The 26,805-nt window shown below is 44.2% G+C and overlaps 1 protein-coding gene and 1 long non-coding RNA gene across 2 annotated transcripts; one reads left to right on the forward strand and one right to left on the reverse strand.

Annotated features, from left to right (window-relative positions):
- The first annotated feature begins 5,510 nt into the window (after nt 1-5,510).
- Nucleotides 5,511-26,207, forward strand: MGST2 (microsomal glutathione S-transferase 2). The gene is made up of 5 exons (XM_039539418.1): nt 5,511-5,619; nt 13,622-13,721; nt 16,143-16,213; nt 21,779-21,860; nt 25,779-26,207. Exons 1-5 carry the CDS (start codon nt 5,562-5,564, stop codon nt 25,909-25,911), a joined length of 444 nt encoding a protein of 147 aa, XP_039395352.1. The 5' UTR covers nt 5,511-5,561; the 3' UTR covers nt 25,912-26,207.
- Nucleotides 10,518-25,266, reverse strand: LOC120405714. Its single transcript, XR_005598794.1, has 3 exons — nt 24,855-25,266; nt 13,974-14,117; nt 10,518-10,636 (listed from the first exon to the last, which is right to left on the reverse strand). It is a non-coding gene; the product is annotated as an uncharacterized LOC120405714 (long non-coding RNA).
- Nucleotides 26,208-26,805: the final 598 nt, after the last annotated feature.

Genomic DNA, 26,805 nt, shown 5'->3' on the forward strand with positions numbered 1-26,805 from the left:
TCATGTAGGGAGATGCAGGGGATGGAGTGAGAAGGGGAGAAGCATAAAAGAATAATTAGTTTGTGATAAATCACTGCTCCAATGCACAGGAGACTGAACTGGGCATCATGAACTGTAGATTCCATTCCTCATTCTGATACTGACCTGCTGGCTGAGCTTGTCAAGTCACTTGAGTGATCTGTGCCTCAGTTTCCCTATCTGTAAATTGGAGATATAATACTTGCCTTCCCTTGTAAAGTGCTTTGCAATCTCTAAATAAAAATTGCTGTATAAGAGCTAAGTATTATTTCCATAGACTATCTAAAATTGCTAAGCTAGTGTAAAATGCAAGTTTCTCGCAGAGTACTGCATTTCCAAAGCCTGTTTGTTTTTGTTTTTTAAAAAAGCTTCCTCAGTTATTGTTTGAACACGGCTGCAAATGTCTGGAAGACAAAGCAAATGGATATGCTTTTTAATGGCATTTGATACATCAGCTACTCCTGGGAAAATTCTGCACCACTGCGCACGTGCAGAATTCATGTCCCCCTGCAGATTTGTTTTTTTTCCCTCCACCGAATATAGATTCTGCTGGTGAGGTGCTGCAGTTACACCTTTCACCCACAAGGGGGGTGCTGTGGCACCAGAAGAGAGGGCAGCCAGCAGACTGGGAGGGAAGGGAAAGAGGCTGCATTCTTCACAACAGGGCCAGGTGAGCAGGCACAGGACAGACAGAGCGGGCACAGGGGACTGCTGTGAGGAGGTCAGAGACTGGGATTCAGAAGGTCTAATGAGGTGACAGCATTGAACCAGGGACTGAATGGGAGGGGGGCTGCAGGGCCACATGGGGAGGGGACAAGGCAGTGCAGGGACAGTCATAGATGGGGTAGGAGAGTGCAGGGGCACACAGGGACAGGGGGTGTGCAGATGTGCCTGACGGAGGCTAGGATCACCCCCCCCCCCAAAGACAAACACACACCATTCCATACTTCTCCCAACAACTCTCCTGGTACTCTGGCAGCCTCCTTCCCTGAGCTCCTCCATTAGCCCTGATTCCCCCCCCAAAAAACCAAACACAAACCATCCTGATTTTTTTTTTGAAGTGTGTATTGTTACAGACATACTTGCTGATTAAATTATTTTGGTAATTTATTTCAAAATACCTATTTAAACTGGCATGATTATATTGTGCTATTTTGAAAAACAAAAATATGCCGAATTTTAAAATATTGCACACAGAACTTAATTTTTTGGCACAGAATTCCCCCAGCAGTAATCAGCTACAATAGACCAAAAACATCACAGCACATTTCGCTGTACAAGATTTCTAGTCTTGCTTTTTGACTCTGGAACTAACTGGATCATGTATTTACTGTGGCAGAGGGAAACAATGTCAGTTCCACAGGATCTGTGCCATGCCCCAGCCTTTAAGCAGTCCCTTGGGAGGATCCCCTCAGTGTGCTCGACTCCCTCAGGGTCACTGCTACAAGGGTAGGCCACACAGCCTCCAACACTGAGCCTTGGGCTCCTGCACTCGTGTGTGCTTTGCCCAGTGAGTCCTACTGAGGTAGACTCCCGTTCAGAGACTTATCAATGCACTCCAGCAAGTATCTGCAGCAATTCCATGCCGCCTTTTCCAAACAGAGTAGGGTTTATTAGATACACAAGGTAGGTGAGGTAAGATCTTTTATGGACCAACCTCTGTTGTTGAGAGAGAGAAGCTTTTGAGCAACACCAAGCTCTTCAGGGCAACAGGAATATTGGATCAGGAAGTCCTTAGGTTAGAGAAGCAAAGGTTAAGAGGTAATCCATATTGGCTAAAGTGAGGGCTCCCATGAGCCATGCTGCTGGAGGAACCATCTTGGTTTCCTTTCTCTGTCTCACTTTGTTCTTTTTGTCTTAGCTCCAGGTAAGGGACCTTTGCCTCTCTCTCTCTCCGTCTGCACTGTAACAAAACACCTGCGGCTGGCCCAGGTCAGCTGACTCTGCCTCCCACTGATGTTCTACACTTGTACACTGCAATTTTACAACCCTGAAGCCTGAGCCCTGCCCATGAATCAGCTGACCGGGCCTATCACGGGTGTTCTATTTCAGTGCAGACATACTTTGAGACAATTCCCAATCACCACCTCCTCCATCCATTGTTCTCTGGCTGTAAAACAATGTCAAGTTCACATGTTCTGCCTGCTGGAAGCCTCCCATGAATGTGTGTCAATTGTTCAATCCTTGAGGTTTCCGTTGTCTCTGCAGGGTCTTCCATTGCTATGGGTTGGTTCCAGCCAATCTTTAAACAAACCATTAATATCACCCCAGACAGCTATGTAACAAGACACCTGCTTTGCCCCAGGAGCAGCATTTTAAACCCTTCTGCACCTATTGTGAAAGGTACAGTCATACAGATCGTTCACAAAAATTAGACAATTCCCACTTCTGTCACAACATACACAAGAATATGTGCAAGTGGCAAAAACAAATTCCACACCATGCACGTTGAGGGGAAACAGACACAGAAGCTTTGACATTTAGTAAATGTACAACCATACTTGTATAGCCAAGAATAGAACCAGCCTAAGAGCTTGGCTTTGCATATGATTCAGCTTCCCATCCCCAGGTCAAGTGGTGGTAAGAGAGTAAATCCAGTTCAAACATGTAATTATGAGTTATGGGAAAGGAAAATAGAAATCTATGGGAATGATGCAAAGTCCAATGAAGTCAAGAGAAAGACAGCCACTGACTTAAATGGGCTGTGGATCAGGCTCTGTGTGTGGAATTTACACAGTCCATGGATTTCAGATCCCCCATACATTTTATCCCTTCCTTTTTACCCCACAATTGTTTTAATTTAAGTCAAGTGGAGCTACTGTACACTGAACTTACACCAGCTGAAGTTTCTAGCCCTTCTGGTTATAAAAAAAAACCTTCCAGATAAGGCCCAATACCTCAGTACTTAACAGTAGCCAGACAACCTCAAACAGCAGCTCTAACAGATGAGTGAACTCCCCCAACTTAATAGGATGTTAACTCTGAACCCTACTAACCTAGCCTCTGGGAACACAATGGAGCTGTGCTGCCATGAAGCCAGTCCAACGGTAACTATAATTAATAATGCCAATTTAACATTGTTGGAAGTTTATTGACATCATTGGTTATGCCCCAATTCAATCATAAATTCCTTTATTAAATCTAAAGGTCAAATGGTATTTGCACATTGCACTAAACCAGTCTAAAAGCCTAAATAATAAGCAATTACACCCACATAGTAACACACATTCATAATCATTCTCATGAAAGGATCAGTTCTAAGGATAACCCTCTCCCCTCCTGGCTTGCTCCAGTATGACCAGATAGGTTCTGATAATACCCCTTCACCAGCCGTATACACTAACAAGTAAGTGATGTCATAATGACTGTTACAATCTTAGCAAAAACCAGGTTTTGGCCAGATTGGGGTTGACTCCTTTCCTGGTCTTGGCTAAAACAAAATATGGCAATTGGGTCTTGCTTCAAGATAACATTGGTATGTTGGGCATCACAATCCTCCTTTCCTGTTCAAACTAGGTAGAACTAGTCTTAAGAAAAGAGTCCTAATTATTATTAGCCACATTTTGAGTTCAGCGTTTTTACAACTTATCTTGCCAATTGCATTGTTACCTTATATTTTCAAACCCTTTCCCATAGCTGCTAAAACATCTTTATTTCACTTAAAGGAAAATGTTTTGTTATTTAAGAAGCTATGCTAATTTAACCCTTTCTGTACCCATCCAACCCTACAAATGTAAACATTTGTAACAATTTAATTGCAGATTTGCTTACCAGAACCATCCTGCTCATGTGCTTAGTGCTTATCCACTGAGCCATTCTTTTGAAAGAACATCCCCCTGAAATAAAGCTGCAGGATTTCAAAATGTAACTGCTTTAAAATCAAATATTTGATTTAACATTAACATTATTTTATTTTTGTCCTCAGCTAGAACCTCCTCCCTTTAAAGGAGGAATCTTGGTTTACCAGGAGGACAAAAAAAAACATTGAGGCGGGGAGGGCAACCCCAGTGCCCTGGCAAATATTGAAACTATTTGCCCTAGTTGTTTTAGGGAGCTTAATCCCCATTAAGGCTAAAATAAATTAGCAAGAAAGATCTATTATTTCATCTAGTCCATTCTCTGCCAACAGAAGACTGCTCTTTGATGTACGTTTTCCCAGTTTTGTCTAGTCTCAAGCAATGGGACAGCCACAATTAAGTGGATTTACCTCAGATCGTATCATTAGAAATTTCCCTCTGATATTCTGCCTCAAAATTCCCTTTAATATAATTCCATTATTGTTATTTTTACCCCTAAACAATTCCTCTCCCTTAGTGTTTACTCCTACAGACAACCATAGGCAGTTGTCATGTCATCCCTTAGGCCATGTCTATACTGCAGTGGCTACCAGGGGCGGCTCTAGGCACCAGCAAAACAAGCTGGTGCCTAGGGCGGCAAAATCTAGGGGGCGGCAAAAGGCTGGGGCCCCAGCTCATCCTGCCGCTGCCGGCCCGTCCCCTGCCGCCGGGCGGGATGGGGGGGCGGCAGGTTGGGCCGGCGGACCTGCCGCAGTCATGCCCCTGGACGACTGGACCTGCCGCAGGCATGACTGCGGAGGGGGCGCTCGTCCCACGGCTCGGCTGGACCTCCCGCAGGCATGACTGCGGCAGCTCAAGCGGAGCCGCGAACTGTCCGCAGCCGCGGGGTCCAGCCGAGCCACGCGGGACCAGCGGTCCCTCTGCAGTCATGCCCGCGGGAGGTCCGCTGCTCCCGCGGCTCCGGGGCGCCTCCCGCGCATGACTGCTTGGGGCGGCCAAAACGGTAGAGCTGCCCCTGGTGGCTACAATAGCTTTACCGCTGTAGTGTAGACACTTCCTACATCCCCAGAAAGGATTTTTCCTTCAATATAGTTCATCCCACTCCAAGAATTCTTCCTTCAATCTAGCTTCTCCTACAGTGAGGAGTAGGTCAACCTAACTACCTGAGCCTCACACAGGGCACTACATTTTTCACACCCCTAAGCCACGAGCTGGGTCAATCTAATTTTTAGGTGGAGACCAGCCTGCCTAATTAGTCTGCATTTAGCTGAGTTGTTCAGCAAGAGCCAGAAAGGAATCCTAGGGTTGTTACAATGCCCTCCCTCCCCACAAGTCCCCCACTTCCTAGGGAGGTTGTTTTTGCTCTCTGTGTACTTCAGACTTCTAGGAGAAGCTGGTGGACAATTTTCAAATTTTCACTAAAAGGATTCAGCATTTTTTACCCAGCTCCACTTCTTGTTTACTTGATGTAAATTAGCTGACTCCTAAATGCAGCCCTTGTTAGTAGAGCACCACCTGACTATTCAAGTATGAAAACAATTTTCAGGTCAAGGAAACAAGAACTGGCTAAGCAGCCATTCATTGCTCATTTAAAAGGGGAAAATAAAAGTTGCCGTTTTCTTCCTAAGGCGTGTCTTGGAAAAGCATTTTCACTCCCTGCCCCCAGCCTGCTTCTTTGTCTGTAGCTCTCACACATGCTCTGACACAGTGCCCTGGCTGCACAGGGAGACGGAAGCTGCTGGGAACATGGCTGGGGATTTAATTTTGCTTGCTGCGGTGTCCCTTCTTTCAGCCTTCCAGCAAAGTAAGGCCTGGGGGGTTTTGTGGCTGGGGCTGAGGGATGGTTTCCCTAGATCCTAGAACACTGGAGATATTTTATACTAAGCTAGTTTTCTTGTCACTTGAGCATCTGAGAATTCATAAAAAAGTTGTTCCCAACTGGAGCATTAGGTACCCCTTCTCTGTCCTCTGAAGAGGATGTGGTACAGAGAGACGGATTATCTTGCAGTGGGGGGAGGGGAGGGATTTACATTTTTCCCCTTTTCTGTTTTCTTTGTAGATTTTTGGGATTGTTAAACTGTTGCTAGAGTTGTAAGCTGATGCAGACTCACCCTTCAGCTATGTTCTGCACTGGCTTCGTTTTTTTTAGACACTTACATGGCTCAAATCCTCAAAAGTGCCAACTCCTAGAATCACATTCATGAAGCCTTGAACCAAAAGCACTTTTAAAAACTCTCCCCTCAAGCAGATGGCAAGGTATTGAATATCAGAAAGGAAAAATTACAAAACCTATTAAGTTACATAGAAGGCACTTGCAGCATGTGGATGTTCCATAATATCCTCTCATCAGGGGGTCCTAAATATCTAGATTTATTTTATCCACTGTGGAAATGCCTCTTAGATTCACATACTGTATGTGGCATTCCCACCACTTTGCAAACTACAGCTATAGTAGCTAAATGGAACTGGAGAAAGAGGAACGACAATAGTGTGATTAGACATGGTACATGACAGCATTCTCAACACTAGCAATTGTTTTCCATCAGATAATATGGTTGTGTCTACACCAAGCCATGGGATATGCATGCTGTATGAGTTGAAGGAGGACATAAGCATGAGATAAGGAACATAGGTTCAAGTTTACAGCTTTGTCAGTACTTGCTGCAGACAAAGCAGTCTGCTTACAATGCCAACTCTTTATATTTGGTGTTTTCTTAAAGCCCCAGTTCCTGGGTCATGGCATTCATTAAAAAAAAAAAAAAAGTTTCTAATTTGGGGAGAAAAATCTTTTAAAAATGTGAACCCTCAAGATTAAATAACCAGAACCCAGATAAAAAGAACCCAACATTTTAAAAAAATCTCATAACCTGAGGGTGGGCCTGGCTTGTGATTTTTGAATGTTTGAAGTTAGCAACACTGTTTTCATTCTTGCGTTGTGTGTGCCAGTTGTGCCTCTCCCGAACAACCTATGTGGCTCTTAGCACAGCGTTTATCTCCTGTGACAATATTTACCGTGAGCTTTCATGAAAGTTCAGCCTGCTGCAGGGGCTGCTGCACTTTACACTGTTTAAAGTGAAAACAGGAAGAAATGTGACAAGGAAGGGCAAAGAGCCACTGCCTGAAAAGTGAAAACATTCTGAAAACTCTAAAACATAGGGGCTATGTCTGCACTAGAAATGCTACAGTGGCAGCACTGCAGGTGTGCTGCTATAACACCATCTTGTAGCCACTACAGCAACAGAAGGGATTTTCCCCCTCACTGTAGTAAATCTCCCCCACCCCCCACTTCAACAAGGGGTAACTAGATTGACAGAAGAATCGTGTTGACCTAGTAGTGTCTCTACAGGGGCTTAGGTCACTTTAACTGTATCATCAGATCACACAGGGTGATTTGTCACAGCCCTGAGGGTGCGGTTAGGTCAACCTAACTTTATAATAGAGTCCCGCCCAGAGACGGTGAGGTTAATCAGAAAATCCAGCCCTGCCCAAGCCCCTCCTCTTCCTTGCATTCTGTTAAAGTGGCAGTGTAAGAACCTGTTACAACCAGTTCTGGTAGTAGGAGCAGCCCATTGTCTGACTGTTTGACAGCTATCAGCACAAGACACCTAGCTATTAAACATCTAGTGGCTTGTCTGTGCTCCCATTTATTACACTACATGTACAGTTCTGTGCTGGGAGTGAACAACTAGGCAATAAGACCCCTCTGCAGCAGTGCTGGAAGCTATGCTTCCCTTACAACAGCTAGAGGCGTGGTAGGACAAGCTTTCAGCCTCCCAGAATCACATGGGTATTCAAGGAACAAGGCCAGGCCATGGATTAAGACAAGCAAAAAGTGGTCTGTGATGGAATGAACATGCAGAAACCTTGCACCAAGTGGGTTTCCACCAATGACTTAGTTTTTAAGACTTGCTGCAGGAGAGGGAAGGGGAGGTTTTACAGACCCCATTAGAAAAGCTAATCTCCAGGATCTCCAGGCTGAAGTAGAGTGAATTTGAGTTATGGCTGCTTGGAGAGGATTCTATAGAGAGGATAGACACAGTGTCCCCTGTTCTGTGTTTTAAGGGACATCCCTTATTTGGCACCCAATATCCTTTTATCTGCATCCAATCAGGTGCTACTATGAGCAGGGACAGTGCAACCATTTAGGCGACCTAGGCAATTGCCTAGGGCACTGGGATTTGGGGGGCGCCATTTTCTTTGGCAGCGACCGCGGTGGCCGGATCTTCGGCTGCCCCGGTCGCCGCCGGCATTTAGGTGGAGGGAGCTGGTGCAGGGGAGCATGGGGAGGGCCGCCTGCAGCAAGTAAGGGGGTGGGTGGCACACAGGGGAACTCCCCGCCCCAGCTCACCCCTCCCCACCTCCTCCCCGAGCACGCAGTGGCTGCTTCACTTCTCCCGGCTCCCAGGCTTGCGGCGCCTAAGCTGATTGGCGCCGCAAGCCTGGGAGGCAGGAGAAGTGAAGCAGCCACGGCGTGCTCGGGAAGGAGGTGGAGCAGGGGTGAGCTGCTTCACTTCTCCCGCCTCCCAGGCTTGCAGCGCCAATCAGCTTAGGCGCCGCAAGCCTGGGAGGCGGGAGAAGTGAAGCAGCCACGGCGTGCTCGGGGTAGAGGCGGAGCAGGGTGAGCTGGGGTGGGGGAGGTGCCTCAGGGTCGGGGAGGGGAGCTGCCACAAGGGGGGCACCTCAGGGTAGAGGGAGGGAGCTGCTGGGTGGGGGGACAGGTGTCTCAGGACGGGGGCGCAAGGTGGAAGTTTCACCTAGGGTGCGAAACATCCTTGCACCGGCCCTGACTATGAGGTACCTGATTTGATACAAAGTATGTTTTCAAATCAAGAATAATTTAACACCATTGACTGATACAAATGTCTGATTTTATGCTGTGCATGATTTTTGCACCATGAATAAGACATCTGAAGGTGGTGTCCCTTGAAAATAAGCTTTGTGCTAGATTTTCATAGCTAGGAGACTGTCTTGGTAAGTGTGACTGCCAGCTGAAATCAGAAAAAGACCAACTCAAGCACACTTCTCAGCTGCCTCAGATGTGACTGGAGTCCAGTGGTTGAAGTCAATTGGATTTGTGCTGGATTGTAATCCAAGAGGTTAAACTAGGGTGTACATAACTGCTTTCATGTCTATTTGGTTGCAAAGAGTTAAGATGCAATTGGTGAAAAAAGAATATCTGGTAACTTGTTCCACCGCAGCTGAGGCATCATGTCACCTATTGTATAATTCAAAGCATCTAGACTCATCTTCTCTTTTAAGAAGAAAGAAGCGATGTAAATTCTCCAGTTAAACAAACAAACAAAAAAAATGATTACAACTAGTTTTCAAAGGGAAAAGCAACTTCCTGTCTGTCTGCAAAAGGTACCAAGTTATGAAAATTGTAGTTGGGTAGGTATAAAGTTTAGATTACAATCAATGGACATATAAAACCCAATCTCTCAATCCTGAGTTAGGCAAAGATCCCATTGATTTTGGTGGAAGCTTTTCCCAATTAAGGGACTGCAGGAATGGGCCCATTGTCAGTGCAGTATGGTCACAAGTTTCTGTATTTTTGCCCATGGTGAGCCAAATTCACCGTTATATAACTTCACTGAAGCTTCCTAAACCCAATAATGACTAGATGCTTGTTAAACCAACAGGGGCAAGTGTACACTGTATTACAGCTAAGGCCTTGTCTGTACTAGAGCACATTTCAGTTGGTTGTACTGCACCAGTTGAGGCACAAAATTCCACACTAGCCCCCCTAAATAGGTTGAGATTTTCCCCCGAGTCCATACTAAGGTTGTTCTAAACCAATTTGGGTATGATGGGCTGCTCAGCTGGCCAACTTCCTTTATTTCATCAACGGAAAATCCTGTCCCAGCCTGATAATGCCCCCATGGCTCAAAGTACAGCCTGGAGACCAACCAGCTATAGTTTTCTGGCTGCAGATGTTGGTCCAATTAAACATGTGGTTTGTCAAATTGGCCCTTGCAGCTGGTGAACCAAGCAGGGCTTGGCGGTTCTAAGTGGCAGCAGGAGGAAGGGAGCATTTTGAGTGGGTGGTTAGGGAAGGGCCAGAGGGAGACCTTTTGAAAATTCCGCACCCCCCCCAAAATATTTAAAAGAGTGACCATCTTGTTCCCCTGAGCACAGTTACCCTGAAATATGCTCCTCAACCTCCTAATGCCACCCTCCCCCTCTAAAAGAATTCTGTGGCCGTGAATCACAGCTCTGGTCATCTGCTACAATATAAATGAAGGAGCATTAATGGAGGCAGAGAGGCCTTTCTAGAGGGGAATCCTGTACAAGGTCTGGCAAAGCTGCCTTACAGTGAAACAAGAAGCTTAGTGTAGTTAGTTTATCCAGAAGGTTACGGGTTCATTTGATCATAATTATAATTAAGGATACGATTTGCTCCCAGATTCTGTGACTTTAACAGATCTCCATGGACTTCTTTGGCTTCAGCTTCAGCCCCCGGGCTCTGGCTTCTGTGAATTATCATCCATTGCCCCTGCCTTTTACTAAAAATGCCTGTGACAAAATCTTAACTTTATCTAGAATTACCTACATGGGACAGGAGATTTCAGATTGTAGAGGGCTCTAGTCTAGCAGACAAACAACAAAATCCAATGGTTGGAAGTTGAAGCTAGACAAATTCAATCTGAAAATAACGTGCTCATTTTTTAACAGTGAGGATAGTTAACCAGTGGAATAATTTACCAAGGTCTGTGGTGGATTTTTCCAATCACTTGAAGTCCCTTTGAAGATTATCAGACCAAGAGTATCAGGTCACTCCTGAACCAGAGCCTCCTGCAGAACTCCATGTTGTCCTGTGGCCACTATAAATAAATAAATCAGATTTGCTTTTCTACATGTTTAATTTTGTATCAAGTATGACCTGGCCATCTCCATCAAAATCTGACAAACTTTTAAAATAAGATTCATGTTTCTGAGTTGAAGGTGGCAATGAAAATAGATTTTAGATACACACAGGAATAGAGATTATAGAAATACTGGTCACAGCTCCTTAGTTAAGACTTTTGCACTTGCAGCAGGTATTCAGCCTATTTGTAGTAATAATAATAATAATAATGATGATACACACCTCTTACATAATACTGCTTAGCTCATGTATAACACTTCAGCAATGGATCTCAAAATGCTTTACAAAAGAGGGAAGTATAACTAATTTTAGAGTTGAGGCAACTGAGGCACAGAGAGTTGAAGTGGATTGCCCAAGATCACCCTGTAGCACAGCCAGGCATAAAACCCAGATCTGAGTCTTAGTTCATTGTGCTATCCCCAGGGCCACACAAAGGGTATGTCTGAATGATACCTGGGAGCATGCTTCCTGGTATGGGTAGACAGACACATGCAGCCTCTGCTTGAGCTAGTGTGCTAAAAGTAACAGTTGGGCGGTGGGCTGCCTGCATATATATCCTGGGAGTCTGGGCAGGTTTGTACTCAGGTGGATAGCCTGAGCTCAGCCCATGTTACTCCTAACTTGGCTATGCTGCTATTTTTAGCATGCTAGCTGAAGCAGAGCTAGCCCATGTCTGTAGTCCTGCACTGGGAAGCACACTTCCATCTGCAGTGCAGGCATACCCAAAATTACAGCACTTACTCTTAGTACAAAATGGATGGATGTGTAATGGATGCTATGGAGGGATGTGTAATACATGTGTACGCACACTCACAATACTAACCATTGCCAAATGTATCAAAACACATTTGGTACCTAGCTCTTGTTTCCAAAACATGTAATGTTTTCTCTCTCAAAGGTTAGATGTTATTACAAAATTCAAAACTACTACAGCACAAAAATGACACTTGCAGGACTTTAGGGCTGGCTCCACGGGGGTTAGGGTGGTGGGTGTGAAGTCATTAGCATAGTGCTTATGTAACCTTTGGGTGGGCTAAAATTTGCTTCCTTGCCCTTCTCTAGTGTCTAAAAATCACAAGTCCCACAGAAAAAGCACCTGGAGACACAGAATTCAGTCACTGAGGATTTTCACCAAGGATCGTACAGGGTCAAACTCCTCACAATCAAGTCCAAAAGAACAAAAGGAATAAACTTAATTCTTAAGTACCAACTTTATAAAATCTTATGCTAAATTAAAAAATAACTTAATTTTTACAACATAACATGGCTACTCTATAAGCCACATATACTATCTTCACAGTTCAACATTAATTTTTCTTTAACAGTCAGTCTCCACAGAAACAGTGAGAAGAACTCAAGAGTTCCAAAAGCTTAGGTTGAGTTCACCTGAGTCTCAGTTAGAGTCTGCTGAGTCAAAAGCAACACCTTCCTTCCACCTGCATGTAGACATCTTCAGTTGAAATCCATACAGACTAGGGTGACCAGATGTCCCGATTTTATAGGGAGAGTCCCAATATTCAGAGCTTTTTCTTATCCCCCCACCCCCATCCTGATTTTCCATACTTGCTGTCTCAGACTCTTTCTCCTCCTCTGCTGGAATCACCTAGTCAGCTAAGTAATTAACCACTCAGTTAAGTGCAAACCCCAACCCTCTGCCCCAGCCCAGAGCCCTTTCCTGCACCCTGAACCTCCCATTTCTGCCCTCAGCCCAGAGCCCTCACCCCCACACATACCCCAACCCACTGCCCCCGCCCACACCCTGAACCCCTTTCTGGTCTCACCCCAGCTGGAGCTCACATCCCCTCCCATGCCCCGACCCCCTGCCCTAGCCTGGAGTCCCCTCCTCCACCCCAAGCCCCTCATCCCCAGCCTCACCCCAGAGCCTGCACACCCAGCCAGAGCCCTCACTCCTCCCACACCCCAACCCCCTGCCCCAGCCCAGTGAAAATGAGCAAGGGTGGGGGAAAGCGAGCAATGGAGGGAGGGGAGATGGGGGGAGCGGAGCAAAGGTGTTTGGTTTTCTGCAATTAGGAAGTTGGCAACTCTAGGCACATGGTCTTTTGTAAAGCAACTGCCCTGACTACTTGCCCTTGTGGAGTCTGAGTCCAGCAACAGGGAACCTATTGAGCACACCCAAAACTACCACACCCAATTCCAGAAACTTCTGGATGTCTAGTGCTAATTGTGCATCTGCCTACCAACAATGAACCAGACCCAACTCATTCCTACCTCTGCCCTAGATCTCATACTGGGTTCTGGGAAGTGGGCAGGCCCCCTAGATCTGTTAAAGAGATCTCTCGCTATTAGGTAGGTGGACTACCTATGCAGGAGTGTCATATGGAGCAGGAGCCAGCCACCCTCAGCATCATGCTTTGCCAGAGAAGGAACAGGATATTAAGTGTTTAGACAGTTTTAGCTACTGAATTCTCTTGCTTTGGGGGGCATTCAGCACATAAGCAGGGCTGGCTCCAAGCACCAGCGCAGGAAGCAGGTGCTTGGGGCGGCCAATGGAAAGGGGCAGCACATCCACTGCGGGTCCCTCCGCCCCTCTCGGAGGGAAGGACCCGCCGCCGAAGAATTAAGCAGCGCAGTAGAGCTGCCGCTGAAGTGCCGCCAATTGCGGCTTTATCTTTTTTTTTTTCCTTCCCTGCTTGAGGCGGCAAAAAAACTGGAGCCAGCCCTGCACATAAGTGTAAAGTTGCTGAAGTTGGGTTTTGTAATAAGGTTCAGGTCACCTGTGAAGTTAGTGTGTGAATTTTTATAGGCGAAGCTAGCAGAGCTACACGAGGTGTTGGTCCTTTTCATTCAAATTTAAAGGCAAAACCTGAGGAATGATTTCCATTTGAAAAAATTGAGATTTATAGATGATTTACAGGGCCTGCTGCTTTTCTGAAAAAATAAAAAAACTCTTTAATCCTTGATCCATTACTTTTACTTGCAGGTTGTTTTGCCTGGCTGGTAGGAAAATCGAGAAAGCAGCACAAGATCATGGCCCCAGAAGTCACCGGAACCCCAGACTTTGAAAGAATATTCCGTGCACAGTAAGTTCTAGGGTCATTAAAAGGGTGGCAATGAGAAACTTCTTATTCATTTAATTAATTGGACACTACAGAGGTCTAATTTAGCCATTCAAGTGTGAAGTGAATTTTTTTAGGGCATTTCTGATCTTCTGCTATGTGCTATGAGGATAGATTTTAACTCTCAGTGACCTCTCTCTCTCTCACACACAAGATATGGATGTAAAAATTGTGGGTATCTCCACAGAACAGCATTTGCTAAGACTTTGTACTAACCTGAGGCCTTGCATGACCAAGGGCTTCTGTCCACCACTTGTTAGTGTTCGGGTCTCCTCGTAAGAGTAATTGCATTGCACATTCATTCTATGTTCATTGGGCCTGGTTCTCCCAGGTACACTGGTCTTCAACTCCTGGTTTACACTGAAAGGAAATTCAGTCATTATGTCTCTCTTCAAACTATATGGAGAGGTTCCATGTACTTTTTCTTTCTAGTTTAACATACCTCAGATCATAAACTCAATATTTATTAAGAATTTATTAGGCTTAGAAATCTTTGTGCTCAAATATTCAAAGGAATTTTTAATTTTCCACAATGGTGTGCAAAAGCAATTTCAGTCCAGAAGAAAAGGGGATCACAGAAAGCTCAGACAGACAATACACTATGGCTACTCAACACATATAGAGAAATGAAACAACAGATCAGAGCTATTTAATGTGAAGGTGCTGGTCAAAACTTCACACTTAAGGCTGCTTTGGGTTTATTTTAAACAGGGTTTTAGCCTTTTTGTTTTTATGAAGATTACAATTTATATTCCCCAAATTTATAGCACATGTGTGATGAAAGACAGAATTTTCTGAGAATATACAAATAAATTGGCTAATTAGTTTGAGTTAAAAAATTAATGAGAATTTAAGCATTAACTTGTCCTGGTGAGTCACCTATATTTGTATCCTTTTAGCTAAAAATCAATAGTTGTCACAAGCACCAAACTACACACCTACATAAGAGTCTCAGACATAGGCCAAACCATTCAGCAATTATTTTTGAATAGAGTACACTGGATATACAGTCAACACACTTACTTCACTCACTGTGAAGCTTAATTAAAGCTTCAATTGTCACATCATTTAGCTTCCAGCTTTTTAGTTAGGTTTGGTTGGTTTAACATAGAAACTGTCATACTGGATCTATCTGGTGGTTCATCTAGTCAAGGAACTTTGCTCAGAGTGGCAAATACCAGATACATCAGGGGAAGGTGATGCAAGAAAACCCAAAGTGGATCAGTGGACAATCGTGGAATAACCTGCCCACAGAGGGAATGTTTTCCCAGAGCAGTGGTTCTCAATTTTTCTTCGCGGACCACTTGAAAATTGCTGTTGTTTGTACCGTTAGCTAACTATTGTAAAGCACTTTGGATAAAAGCACTATATTAAAAAAAAACCAAACATTTTTTGTTCTACAAATAAAAGCACACAATTCATTTTAATATCAGGAGTCTTACCTTTCTGATGTGATGGATGTGCCCCCTCTCCCCTGCCGTGGCAGCCCCCGAGCTGGGGCTGGGAAGGGGTGGAGGTCTCTCCCCGGCAGCTTCAGTCCTGGAGCTGGGGAAAGTCACCACTTTCTCTGGCCGCCGCAGTCCTGCACATCCCAAATTCCCCCACCCCACTGCCCCCTCCTACCTACCTCCTATTATCCCCCAGGCCACCACCTCACCTTACATGAGGGTCTTCTCCAGGGTCCAGGCACCTAATTAGTGGAGCCACACCTGCGCAGGTCCACTAATTAGGTAGGTGGCCCTTCATTCTCTTATGTTCAGCTGCCCAGGCACGCACCTAAGAGGGAACTATCTGCGGATCACCTGAATGGAGCTCGCAGACCACCACAGTTTGAGAACTTCTGTCCTAGACCATTTCATTTACTGATTGGCTTATGCCCTGAAGTATGACATTTTATGTGCAATGTAAGGATTATTTTAAAGTGATCCTCTCTAATGAAACTAACATTACTAGATAATAAAAATATCCAGTTATAGAAAGTTGCCTTACATAAAAAAAGATACTAAAATTTTGAATATGAGCAAGGGAAAAGAAAAAAACAATGTGATATCAGGTACAACTTTTAAAGTTGTGTTTTCAGGCCATTACTGTTGTAATCATTTAGAAGCTCTATCATGTGCTTGTCATGCTTGATAATATAGCCATAGAGATAGTCAGACCAAGGCCTATTATTTCAGGCACAATGATAGGAACAGAACTGTACATCTTTGTAAAGAGACAAGAGTGAGATTTTCAGAAGTGCTCGTTGTTGGCCAACCTCTGCTCCCAAAGCCAATGGCATGGACTTCACTGGGAACAGCATTTGGCCAAAGCTGAGAGCTTTTGAAAATCCCACCCATAGTTTCTTTCTTGCTCAGGTAACCTTTCTATTAATTTATTCCATAGACAAAACTGTGTTGAGTTTTATCCAATCTTCCTGGTTGCTCTCTGGACTGCAGGCTGTTTTTTCAATCAAGGTAAACACAATTGTGTTTTATTTTGGCCTAAACAATGTTTCATAAGCTATAATAGTTTCAGTTGTACCCCGAGGTTAATTCAATGTCCTTTAATTGGCTTTAAATGTGTTACCTCTTTATGTCACTGAGTGCTCCTTGTTCTTGTGTTATGAGGAAGAGTGAACAGGCTCTGGAATGGTCTTGGTATTTTACATGTCTCTGTTCTACCAACTTTTACTCATTGGAAACTAAGGATGTGAACCTTGATGTATTTACCACTGACTTCTTTAGGCCAGACCAATTTGTGAGGACTTCCCAGTAGGAACCCAAAATATGCATCCAAGGGCAAGCATAAATAGTCTTTCCTTTTTCACATACGGAATCCCCTCCTAACATGTAATGCCACTAGTAAGTATGGTAAATTATTATTAATAATATTTCAAAGGAGTGTTTGGAAGGTAAATTTGTTAATCTTATAAAAACGTGTGTTGTACATTGTTATTAATGATAATAGTTTTCATTATGCTTCTCCAGAGAGAAAATAAGCCTCCAAATATTCAAATGCATTCCCCCCACCCCCACCCTGGAAAGGTAAAACGCTTTCTCCTTTTTTCAGTATTTAAACTCATTTTCTCCATTCATTTCAGAAAGTAAAGTTAACATAACATAACATAAGATAACATAAGAACGGCTGTACCGGGTCAGACCAAAGGTCCATCTAGCCCAGTATCTGTCTACCGACAGTGGCCAATACCAGGTGCCCCAGAGGGAGTGAACCTAACAGGCAATGATCAAGTGATCAAAGTTCTCATTTCCCCCTCTAGCTGAGAACCGGATTCTGATGGGGTGCTCCCCACTGGGATGGCGTCTTCTCCTGGTCATTCTGGGGAAGAGCATGCGAGGTTGACACCCTGTCCCATGGTTGCATGCAGTCCTCCACCTCTCTCTAGGTCTGCATCCCTCTTTCACTTCATGAGCTGCTGCTGCCGCCTCTTTGGCATCCCGGAAGGGGGAAACACATGGAATGATTGTGACTCAGCCCAACAGCCAAAGTCTTCCTTCAGCAGTCCTAGATAGTCTACGCATTCATGCCTTGTAGTGCCATTCTTAGCATCTGGCAGGGGAACATGGGCCTGCCCTCTACTTCAGGTTCCTGGCTTGCCAGCCCAAAGATACCGCTCTTTTCCCAGGGAGTGACTGCAAACTTTCCCAGCAGCCTCCTTCTGCTGCCAATTTTCTGCCTTTATAATCTCAGCCCAGCTCATTCCTCCTCAGCTGGGCTTCTTCATTCAGTCAGAGGATTACTTAGCCACCTCATTCCTCTCCATTGAAGGCTGTTAGGGTAAGTAGCCCCATTTTCAGTCTGCATTAATGCGTTCAGAGAAAGTGTGGGATGAACATCCCATCACACTGATACATGGAATGATTCTTGCAATAGGAAATGCAATGTGATTGTGACTCATCCCCCAATTGTTCTCCTACAAATACAACATGATCAGGGAAGTAAAAACTGCTGCAAGGGGAAAAATATGTATATACACACACACAAATTACAGTGGTGTGAATGAAAACTAGATGTGCCTGGTTCTTACCCTCTGATGTCTGCTGGACAAAGGCAGGCCACAATTAATTTATTTATGTACATATAAATAAAATTAATTTATTTATGTATATATAAATAAAATCATAGGCACAAGGGGTTGCACAGGCAATTCTTAACCTTTGAGTACTTGACTTAAAACAACATTAGTATGGTAGTGAAGTCAAGCACTCAAAAAAGTTAAGAAATGCCAGAAATAAGGTTGCCTGTGCAACCCCTTGTGCCTATGCCTTGTGATGCAGTCTTTCATTATATCATCACACACTCATTTTCCCACATGACCCTCGGACTGGATGGTGCTCACTTATTGATCAGTTATTCAATATTTTGTTTTCTCCTCACTGTTAAATGTGTGCCTCAACTCTAGTGCATGCCTAGTGTGGACAGCATCTTCAGTGAATTTAGCTGCTAAAAATCTAAGGAATCTCTGCAGAGCATACATGAACTTCAGTTTTTCAAGGGCTTATTATATGGCCAGATACCGGTAGATTTTCAAAAGTATGGCAAGAGGCACATTCCTGGCACAAAAGCCACCCCCACGATGCCAAATTTTAAGCCATTGCTTGAAAGCATGCAGTGTGCTAGACATTATTAAAGAAAAAGTCACCAGAATTTTTTTAGCATCAGCAAAACATATTTGTGCCTAGCCTCATTCTTGGAAACCACCGCCGTTTTGGCTGAAATTTTCCTCAAAAAGTTCTGTCCGAGACAGACACTTGACAGAGAACATTTTAGCCAAAAGTAGATGTAAGCAACCAAAAATAGAGCCATATAATAGGAAGTGTCGGGCAACCTTAATAATAGGATGTGATATCAATCTTGCCTGTAACAGATACAGTTTTAAAAAACAGATTGAAAAGCTCTAGACTAGAAGGGCCTCACAGAATTTAGGGTTAAAGTCCATTTTGACAGCCTAAGTGAAATGGGATTATTGATGCCCACTTCATCTCTGGGGAGACAGGGCCACCACATGCCATCTGAGATCCAGAACTGAGTGCATGAAGGCAGCCAAGCCTGTCAGAACACATACTTGAATATGATAATAGCTACAATCATACTTTGCCTTGTATGGTGCCTTGCATCAAGAGGTCTCAAAGCACTGTACAAACAGGAAGCCCCACACCTCCCCAGTGAGGCTTCCTATTTTAACCCTGTTTCACATTATTATTATTAACCCTGTTTCACAGCCTGGGAAACGGGCACAAACTGCTCACAGCTTGACCTCGACTTCAGTGGGATTGTGAACGTTTGCCACCTTCCAGTAGCAGGCCCTAAGGCCATGTCTACACTGGAACAGTTGTGCAACAGCATGAGCGCTATTGTAGATGTGGCCTACACATGCTCAGGCATTTTCAGCACCGTGTCATGAAAAATCTATTTGGGTTTTGCAGATCTTCAGATTTACTCTGTGGTTAAAGTAGATTCAAACAAAAGTGGGAACTCTGCCTGTACCAGCTGAGGAGGAGAAGGGGAACCCCCCTTTTCTTTTAGCAGAGGAGGGAGGGCTGCACCCGTTCTTATTTTAACCCCTGTATTTAACACTGCTGAGAACAGGGAGTTGAAGAGACCCTGTCTACACTAACACTTACAACAGTATTGTCAGTGCAGGTGAAACTGCACCAGTGCTGGGTCAAAACATTGTCTTCCACCCTGAAATGAATTTTTTCCCCTCAATTTAAAAAAAAAGTGTTTAATATTCAGGTTTCTTTTATTCTCCCCTTCCCCCCTCTTAAAAAAATATATCCAGCTAACTTTTGACACCACCTTTTGAAACAAAAACATTTAAATGTTTAAATTTAGAAAATATGTAAACAAAAAAATTTGGTGGGGGGGAGAGAACTATTCTTCAGATTCGACCCAAATTTACATCGTTTTGGTTGACCCAAAACTGCATTTTTTGGGGGCAAATAATCTGAAATTTTGCCCACCTCTATTCAGAATGTGTTCATATGGGCCAGGCCTATGTGGCTTTCCCAGTCACCCAGGAAGTCCTGTGACACTGTCCAGGAATCTCCTAGTGATGATGGCATTGGCTCCATTTGGAGCTAGATCTCTTGTGACTCCTCCTGTTAAAACAATAACCTTTGTTCTCATCTCTGTTATCTTAACTCTCTCGGGCTTGTGCTCTGGCCTAGAGGAGTCAATGTGGCTGGAGAGAAGATGCATAAGTACATGTGCCATTTAGTTTCCTCCCCTTTTTGGCTTCTCTTGTCCCAGCTACTAATTTTCTCTCAATTTTTACAGTCATTAAAGGCGCTAATTTCTCTCTGTTTTACAGGTGATAAGTGATTTCCTACAAAAAGGCACCTTCTGGAGGCTAACTCCCGCCTCCCGCCCCCCCATTCTAGCCATTTAAATCAATGGTTCCACACAATTGTATAAGTGAAATCAGAGTCAGGCCCTTGGAAAAGACAGAAGTGTTTGCTAGCCAATGGCACAGCCACCTGCTGTCGTATCTCCCTTTCGAGAGGAAGGGAGAGGCATTTTAATTATTTTTCCTAGTCAGCATGCCCAGTAGTAGTCTCTTCTTCACTGACATCAGTGTGGAATATAGTGCGTTATTTTTTTCCAAATATTTATTTCTTTAGACTAAAAGAATAGGGGACTCTACCTGTTGCCCAGACATGCCCAGTACAGGACAACGTGACTGATTCTAGGAGGACCGGCTAGGGTTAAATATGAAAAAACACTGAAACAGATACTGCAGGTATTTCGTTTCCTCTGTGTAGTTCCTTGTGCTATTGCTGGCTTGCCTAGGATGGTGTAAAGGCATCCCAGAGTAACAGGGATATTACTTTTGTGACTGTGATTTTACTGATTTCATTACATAGGCTGATTCAGGTCTATCTTACTGATACAAGACTCCATAAAGGGGAGGAGTGGGGCCACACAGTTCCCTCTTCTCCAGAGCATCATGGTCTAGTCTCACAAGGATCTGATTCCAGTCTCTCTTGACACCAGGGTAAATCAGGAATAATTCTGCTTCAATCCTTGAAGTTGCACCACTGTAAGTGAGATCAGGCCCTGAAAAGCTCAGAGTGAATTGAAGGGCTGTGAAACCAGTTGGTGGCAGGGAGACAGGGAGACTTATCAGACAGGGAGACTTAAGACTTTTGACTCATTTTGCCTCTTTGAACTCTAGTTCTATTGCTGTTCAGAAGTTGTTGAACCCATTTCTTTATCTCTTATGTACAGTGCATCATATTTAGACTCCTCTCCGTTGCTTTCTGGCTAGTTGCTACTGTAATTGATTTACCCCTTTCTCGGTTTACTCCAAAAAATGTTGGACACGTCTCTTGAATTGTGATCTCTAACTAAATGGGTCCCATGGTGGGGGACCGACCTACCTCTTACCTTCACAGAAGAGTAGTTCTTCTAGGTCACGGCTGAGGCCAGTGGCAAGGCAGTGAAGTGAAGCACCCCAAAGAAAGTAGGCTTATGAATTGCAGAAGAAAAAGTTTTCACAGCTTCCAGTCCATTAATCTTCCTGTACACTAATAATCAGCTAGTTAAAGGCGGGACTGGGTGGGCTTGTGAGTACAAGCCCAGAACTGAAGTAGCACAAGAGATGGATTCTGGAACTAGCTCTGATATTGACTTCCATGTGACCATCGGCAAGTTATGTCCTTTCTGGTCTTCAGTTCCTTCCCACTGTAAAATGGGAATAATATTTTCCCTACCTCAGAGGGATATCATATGAGCTTAATTCATTACGGTGTGTACCATTCTCTCACATCCTTTGCCTAAAGATGCTTAATAATAATAATAACGTTTTGTATTTATTAACAGCAACAAATAAAAAAAGTAGATAAAAAGTGTTTCAGAAACAAATGTGACTGTTTACAGCAAGAGATTGAGATGTCTGTCAAATGCCAAAAACCCCTGGTGCCACATAAATAAAATAATCACAATCAAAGTGACTAGTTCCTTCCAATCCTAATTTTTAAATTCCCCACTTTCTCCCATTAATCTCTTTTTTCCTTCAGTATTGGCAGCCCTTCTGGGTCTGGTGTACATGTACACCCGTCACAAATACTTCCATGGATATGCAGAGTCTGCAAAAGGAAGGTAAGGAGGACCCACCATCTGTGCTTAAGTTGAATGCTCCAGGTTGTGGTCTGAAGCTGGGCTTACTGCCAATGACTGGTAGTGAAAAGTGACTATAATTGAATGCAACATGTGTAAAGTTCCAGCAAGAGGGCTGAAATGAAAACCCTCAGGGAAGGTAGCTGGCTGCTTCAGCTGAAGCCTAGGTTAAAGTGTGAATGTGCTATTGGTTGCAAGAGACAGGAGGTTTGATGGTCTCAGTGCAATGCCTTGTGGGTGCCTACTTTGCACCACAGTGTCTAACAGGGTTGGCATATGTGCACAGAAGAGGCCCAGAAATAGAAAGCCTAGAGCTTTGCAGGCCAGGATTGCACTGTATTGGGAGACTGTTGAGGCAAAGCTTGCCCAGAACCTGCCTGGCTTGTACCACTGCTAGCATTTCCTCTGTTCATTAATAGTAAAATCATTATTAACACATTTATTATGCAGACCACACAAAATACACAGTGGGAACGAGCATGCAAATTTGGCCTTGTAGCTGGAGGAACTTTCACCAAACATGAGATGAGGAGGCTTCGGATAAGCACAAGTTAATGAGCCTTAAGCTTCCAGTGTTTAAACTACTCTTCTAAAGGCTTGACAGTGCAGAAATGTGCAATAGCTTTGGAATCCATGATGCCAGATCTCTCTATCTGCCACTCTCCATTTCAAAATCTGGTGCTTCCACTGATTGCATGCATGCACACTCACACAAATTGTTTCCTCTTTCATCTCAGTACTGTATAACCCAGATACGCTAAAGAAACCGCCTCATCTGTGATGCCTACGTTCTTCTAAAACTGAATACAGTCTGTAAGTAAATCAGACAAGGAAGAGACAAACTCCCCATTCCTGGAGACGTTTACAGTTAGATTTGGGGGGGCACTTTAACACACGTTATTAGGGAACAATTCTCTAGTCCATTCCTACACTACTAGAGGCCTAACAAAATGTTTTCCAGCTCTACTTTCCTGAGTCTATGCACTAATGCTAACCTCCTGCCTCTTCCCTGCTCCTCAAAATACCCAGTGCCAGTTAGTAGCGCCAATTTGCAAGGCTTCCTTCCGGCCCCTATGGAATGAGGAAGAGAAAGACTCCCAGATAAAATGAAACCCTAAAATTTGCCCTTTGTCAGAGATGTAATTGTCAGGATAACCCTCTGAAAAACCAGAAAGGGCCACAGCTATTAAGGAATATCTAGGAGGGAATGCCACATTTTGAAATTAACTGTCCTTTTTGTATCAAATAAATAAGAAAAACCTCCTTTGTTAAGAAACCTTTTCCCCTCTGCAACTCTACGATTTTAAAATTATACCATCAGCTCCCGAAATGGCACTCAAGGAAACAAAGGTATTGCCTGGGTCTATTGTTGTACTGGGGTTTGCTCTGTCACTTGGTGGAACTCTTTTTCAGCTCTTATTTAAGCTGAGTTCAGTGCTGCTGTCAGGGGCCAGACTGGCAGCCCTGGAAAATGGAGTTATTCACAAAGGCCCGCATCTTCAAGGTACGTAACACCCATTGAGATCAATGGGAGTTAAGTGCTTAAATATCTTTCAGGATCTGGGCGAAAGGGCCTGTTTCTGGAACCCTTGCCCATGCTGATCAGTCCTTACATTCAGTGGGGCTGTTCACGGAAGTACGGCTCAGTACAAGTAAGGGTTGTAGAACTGCGCCCAAAACATGTACCAGACAGACAGAGGCAGTGCCAGTTTGCCCACTCTGCTCTGTCAATAGATCTCAACCTGGAGATGACAGCCCTATCCGTAAGAAGGGCATTCAGTCTTCAGCTCTGACTGACAACAAAGGTGCCAGCTGTAAGGAGGATACCTGTCCACTAGAAATTGGACTGAGACCACCCATACATGTCACATAGGCCACTGAACGATCCTCAACTGGTGATTAATTTTATTCATTCCCAGTCTGACCTGCATTTGAATCAGTAACCTGTTATAGCTGTGAGATTATGTATCCAATTAGCAACCCCAGAGCAATCCAGTTGCAGGACACACTGTACTGCTCCAGTTCAGACTGCCAGCATCCAAATCCCTTTCTCCATCTTGCTCCTTATTACTAGTATCCTTCTCCATTGACCACTGCAATTTGGATCCCAAAACACCGCACAACAATGCTCTTGGAAAAATGTTTGGGGGCCTCCTACTGCATCTAGCCAATGCTTGGTTTTCCAACATTTCTCAGCCTGCTGCTGATATTTTTCTTTTTTTGAGAGGAAAAAAAAAAACAAATAAAAAAAAAACAAAAAAAAAATAAAATTCTCATTTCATTCCATGAATTCATTTTTTTTTTTTTTCCATTGGTGGGAAAAGTAAAAGGAGGAGGGGAGAGAGTTTTGTTTTTTTTTTTCATTTTTCAACAAAAGCCTCCTTCAGTAAATATTGATGATCTATCTCAGCCAATGCTGATCTCACACAGTGCCCAGGGCTTGGGAGAGAGTGTGATCAGGGGACCTGTGCACAGGGCTGGGAACCAGGAAGTTGAGAGTTTTAATTTCAGCTTTGACTCTGACTCTCTCTGTGAGTTTGAGCATGTCACACAATCTGCCTTTGCCTCAGTTTGCCTCTCTGTAGCTAACTGGAAATAATTATTCCCCTACTTGTCTGCCACACAGGAGGCTTTGAGCCTCCCACATGTTCCCATTGCAGCTGCAAAACCCTACAATTGTGTGCACAAATTAAGTGACACCACATTAACTCCCAGAGCTTGTAGCATGTGTAGTTATCTGACTTGAACATGCAAACCCTAGTTTGCATGTGGTAAGGCTGCAATCTGTAAACATAAGAGGTGCCTGCACCTTTTGGGCAGTTCACCTTTTGCCCAGGCCTTGACAAGTATGCAACCCCTCCCAACACACACACCTGCAGCAGAGCAGTGCCAACCTCCCAGCTTTATTTGCATGAAATTTTTTTCATATTTTCCTGAGAATCAATAAATTTGGTAACTGTCACAACATCCACTCACCACAAGCAGTGCCTCCTGCTGGCTGTCCTGGGGATTAGCTCTTCCAATTTGCACTCTCCTGCCAATATTGTCTTCTCCCAGCTTGTCTCGCACCGCTGGCTTGCTCACTCCCAGGTCTGCAGCTTCCTCTTTGCGGCTTGGCCCTCAAGCCAGGTCACTAAAGTTCCCCCATTCTAGGGACTCCACAGTCTTTCCAGACCTGCTGCCCTTGCCATTACCCAGTGGCTAGTAGGGGAGCCCAGGCCTGCCCTCAACACTGGGTTCCAGGCCAGGGACCCTATAACAAGCAGCCACAGTCCTACCTCTTGCTGCTGTTTCCCTGGGCTTCTTCCTACCTATCTCGCTTTCACCTCTCTGGGTTTGCCAGCTTCCAACTCCCTCCACGCCAGGAGTGACTGCAACCTACTTCCCTGCAGCCTTTCCTAGCAGTAGCCCTCCCTCCCTACAGCCAGCTACCTGGCTTTATACATGCCCTGCCTGTTCCTGCACACGTGAGCCTGTCTTTAATTAGCTGCCTCCAGCCTAAATCTCCTCTACAGTCTAATTAGCTGACTGGGCCCACCTGGCCTAATCCAGCTCTTGCAGGGCTAGTGTGGAGAGTCCACCCCATCACACTGACATTTTTCCATTTCCACATCAGTGACTAATTCTTCATGCTGTGATCAATCCCACCCTGGAACAAACTGCAGATTGTCACACAACTACCTCAGGGGGAACATCACCATTTTCAGAGAGGAAAATTTACTAATTTTCTCAGCAAAAATCACTTTCTGGTGAAAAGGTCATTTATTTTTCAAATCAGTTTAATCAACGGCTCGTTTTTCTCTGGCACAGCTCTGATCAGCTGGTGTAGACCGAAAAGTTTCACAACACACACAGCATATACATCTTGTAATTGTGTTTCTTTCTGTTTTCCTCCTCTAGGATAACAGGTTTTTATTGGAGTGTGGTGGTTCTGTTCTCACTGATGGCCTTGGCTGCAGCTGGGATTACTAATAGCTTTCTGGAAGAATACTTGGACATCAGCATAGGAAAGAAATTACATAAATTGCTCTGAAGATTATTTATGTATAAATAAATAAAGTAGATGTTTTCCCTGGACATTAAAAGGCAGATGAGCTGCATCATGTGGAATGAAAGCATCCAGATTTCTTTATTCATCATCCATTGCAATGTAAAGTGCATGTCTTTCCTGACAGTTTGTTTACACTGTTTCTTTCCTATGCCACAGAAAAGCAAGCCCAAAGAATATAGCAAATGTGGCTTCATTTTTTGAGTTACATGTTTAATGAATTGGTCTCATGTGTACAATATTGTATGACAGCAAAAATTACATTGAATTCAGACAATGAATCCAGTGAGTGGCTTATTTGAAATGGTTGTTGCACATGACAACTATTTTACCGAGTGTCCTTCAGCCCTGCCATGGCTGCTGGATTCTTCCTGCTCTGCATCATACTTGGAGCTGAACATAGAGAAACACATGATCCCTGCACAGAGGCATTTAGAATCTATCGCCCCAGTCCTGCATGCGACTCCAGCCCTGATTCAGGAGAACATTTAAGCATGTGTTTACAGTGCTTTCCTGAATATAGACAGACTTCATTGACTTCAAGCACATGATTAAGTCTTACTTAAAGTTAAGCATGTGCTTAAAGTCAGTATGTGTTTAAGTCCCACAAAGCGCCTTTCCTGAATGGGGACACTTTCCTGATTTGGGGCCTCTCTGTGGGCAGACCTCTGTTTTCGCAGAGAGCCCCACTGAAGTCAATGGGTCTTCATGAGGGAACAGAGGTCTGCCAACCTGGAGTCAGTGGCAGGATCAGGACCTAAACCAGATACAGCTAGGCACAGATGCTAGTCAAGCAAATGAATCTATTTCATTGTTTCTCCATAAAGCACAGATGGCTGATGTATGGGAGAGACTAGACAAACGCTCCAGCACAGCCAA

Source organism: Mauremys reevesii, linkage group 5 (genome assembly GCF_016161935.1).
Source record: "Mauremys reevesii isolate NIE-2019 linkage group 5, ASM1616193v1, whole genome shotgun sequence".
NCBI lineage: Eukaryota > Metazoa > Chordata > Testudines > Geoemydidae > Mauremys > Mauremys reevesii.

What these genes read in the sequence shown, in the direction of transcription:
- MGST2 (XM_039539418.1), top strand. Translation starts at nt 5,562, where the DNA reads ATGGCTGGGGATTTAATTTTGCTTGCTGCGGTGTCCCTTCTTTCAGCC. An exon ending in GAAAGAATATTCCGTGCACA is followed by an intron (nt 13,722 to 16,142) that starts GTAAGTTCTAGG and finishes TTTATTCCATAG; the next exon opens with ACAAAACTGTGTTGAGTTTT. An exon ending in GCAGAGTCTGCAAAAGGAAG is followed by an intron (nt 21,861 to 25,778) that starts GTAAGGAGGACC and finishes TTCCTCCTCTAG; the next exon opens with GATAACAGGTTTTTATTGGA.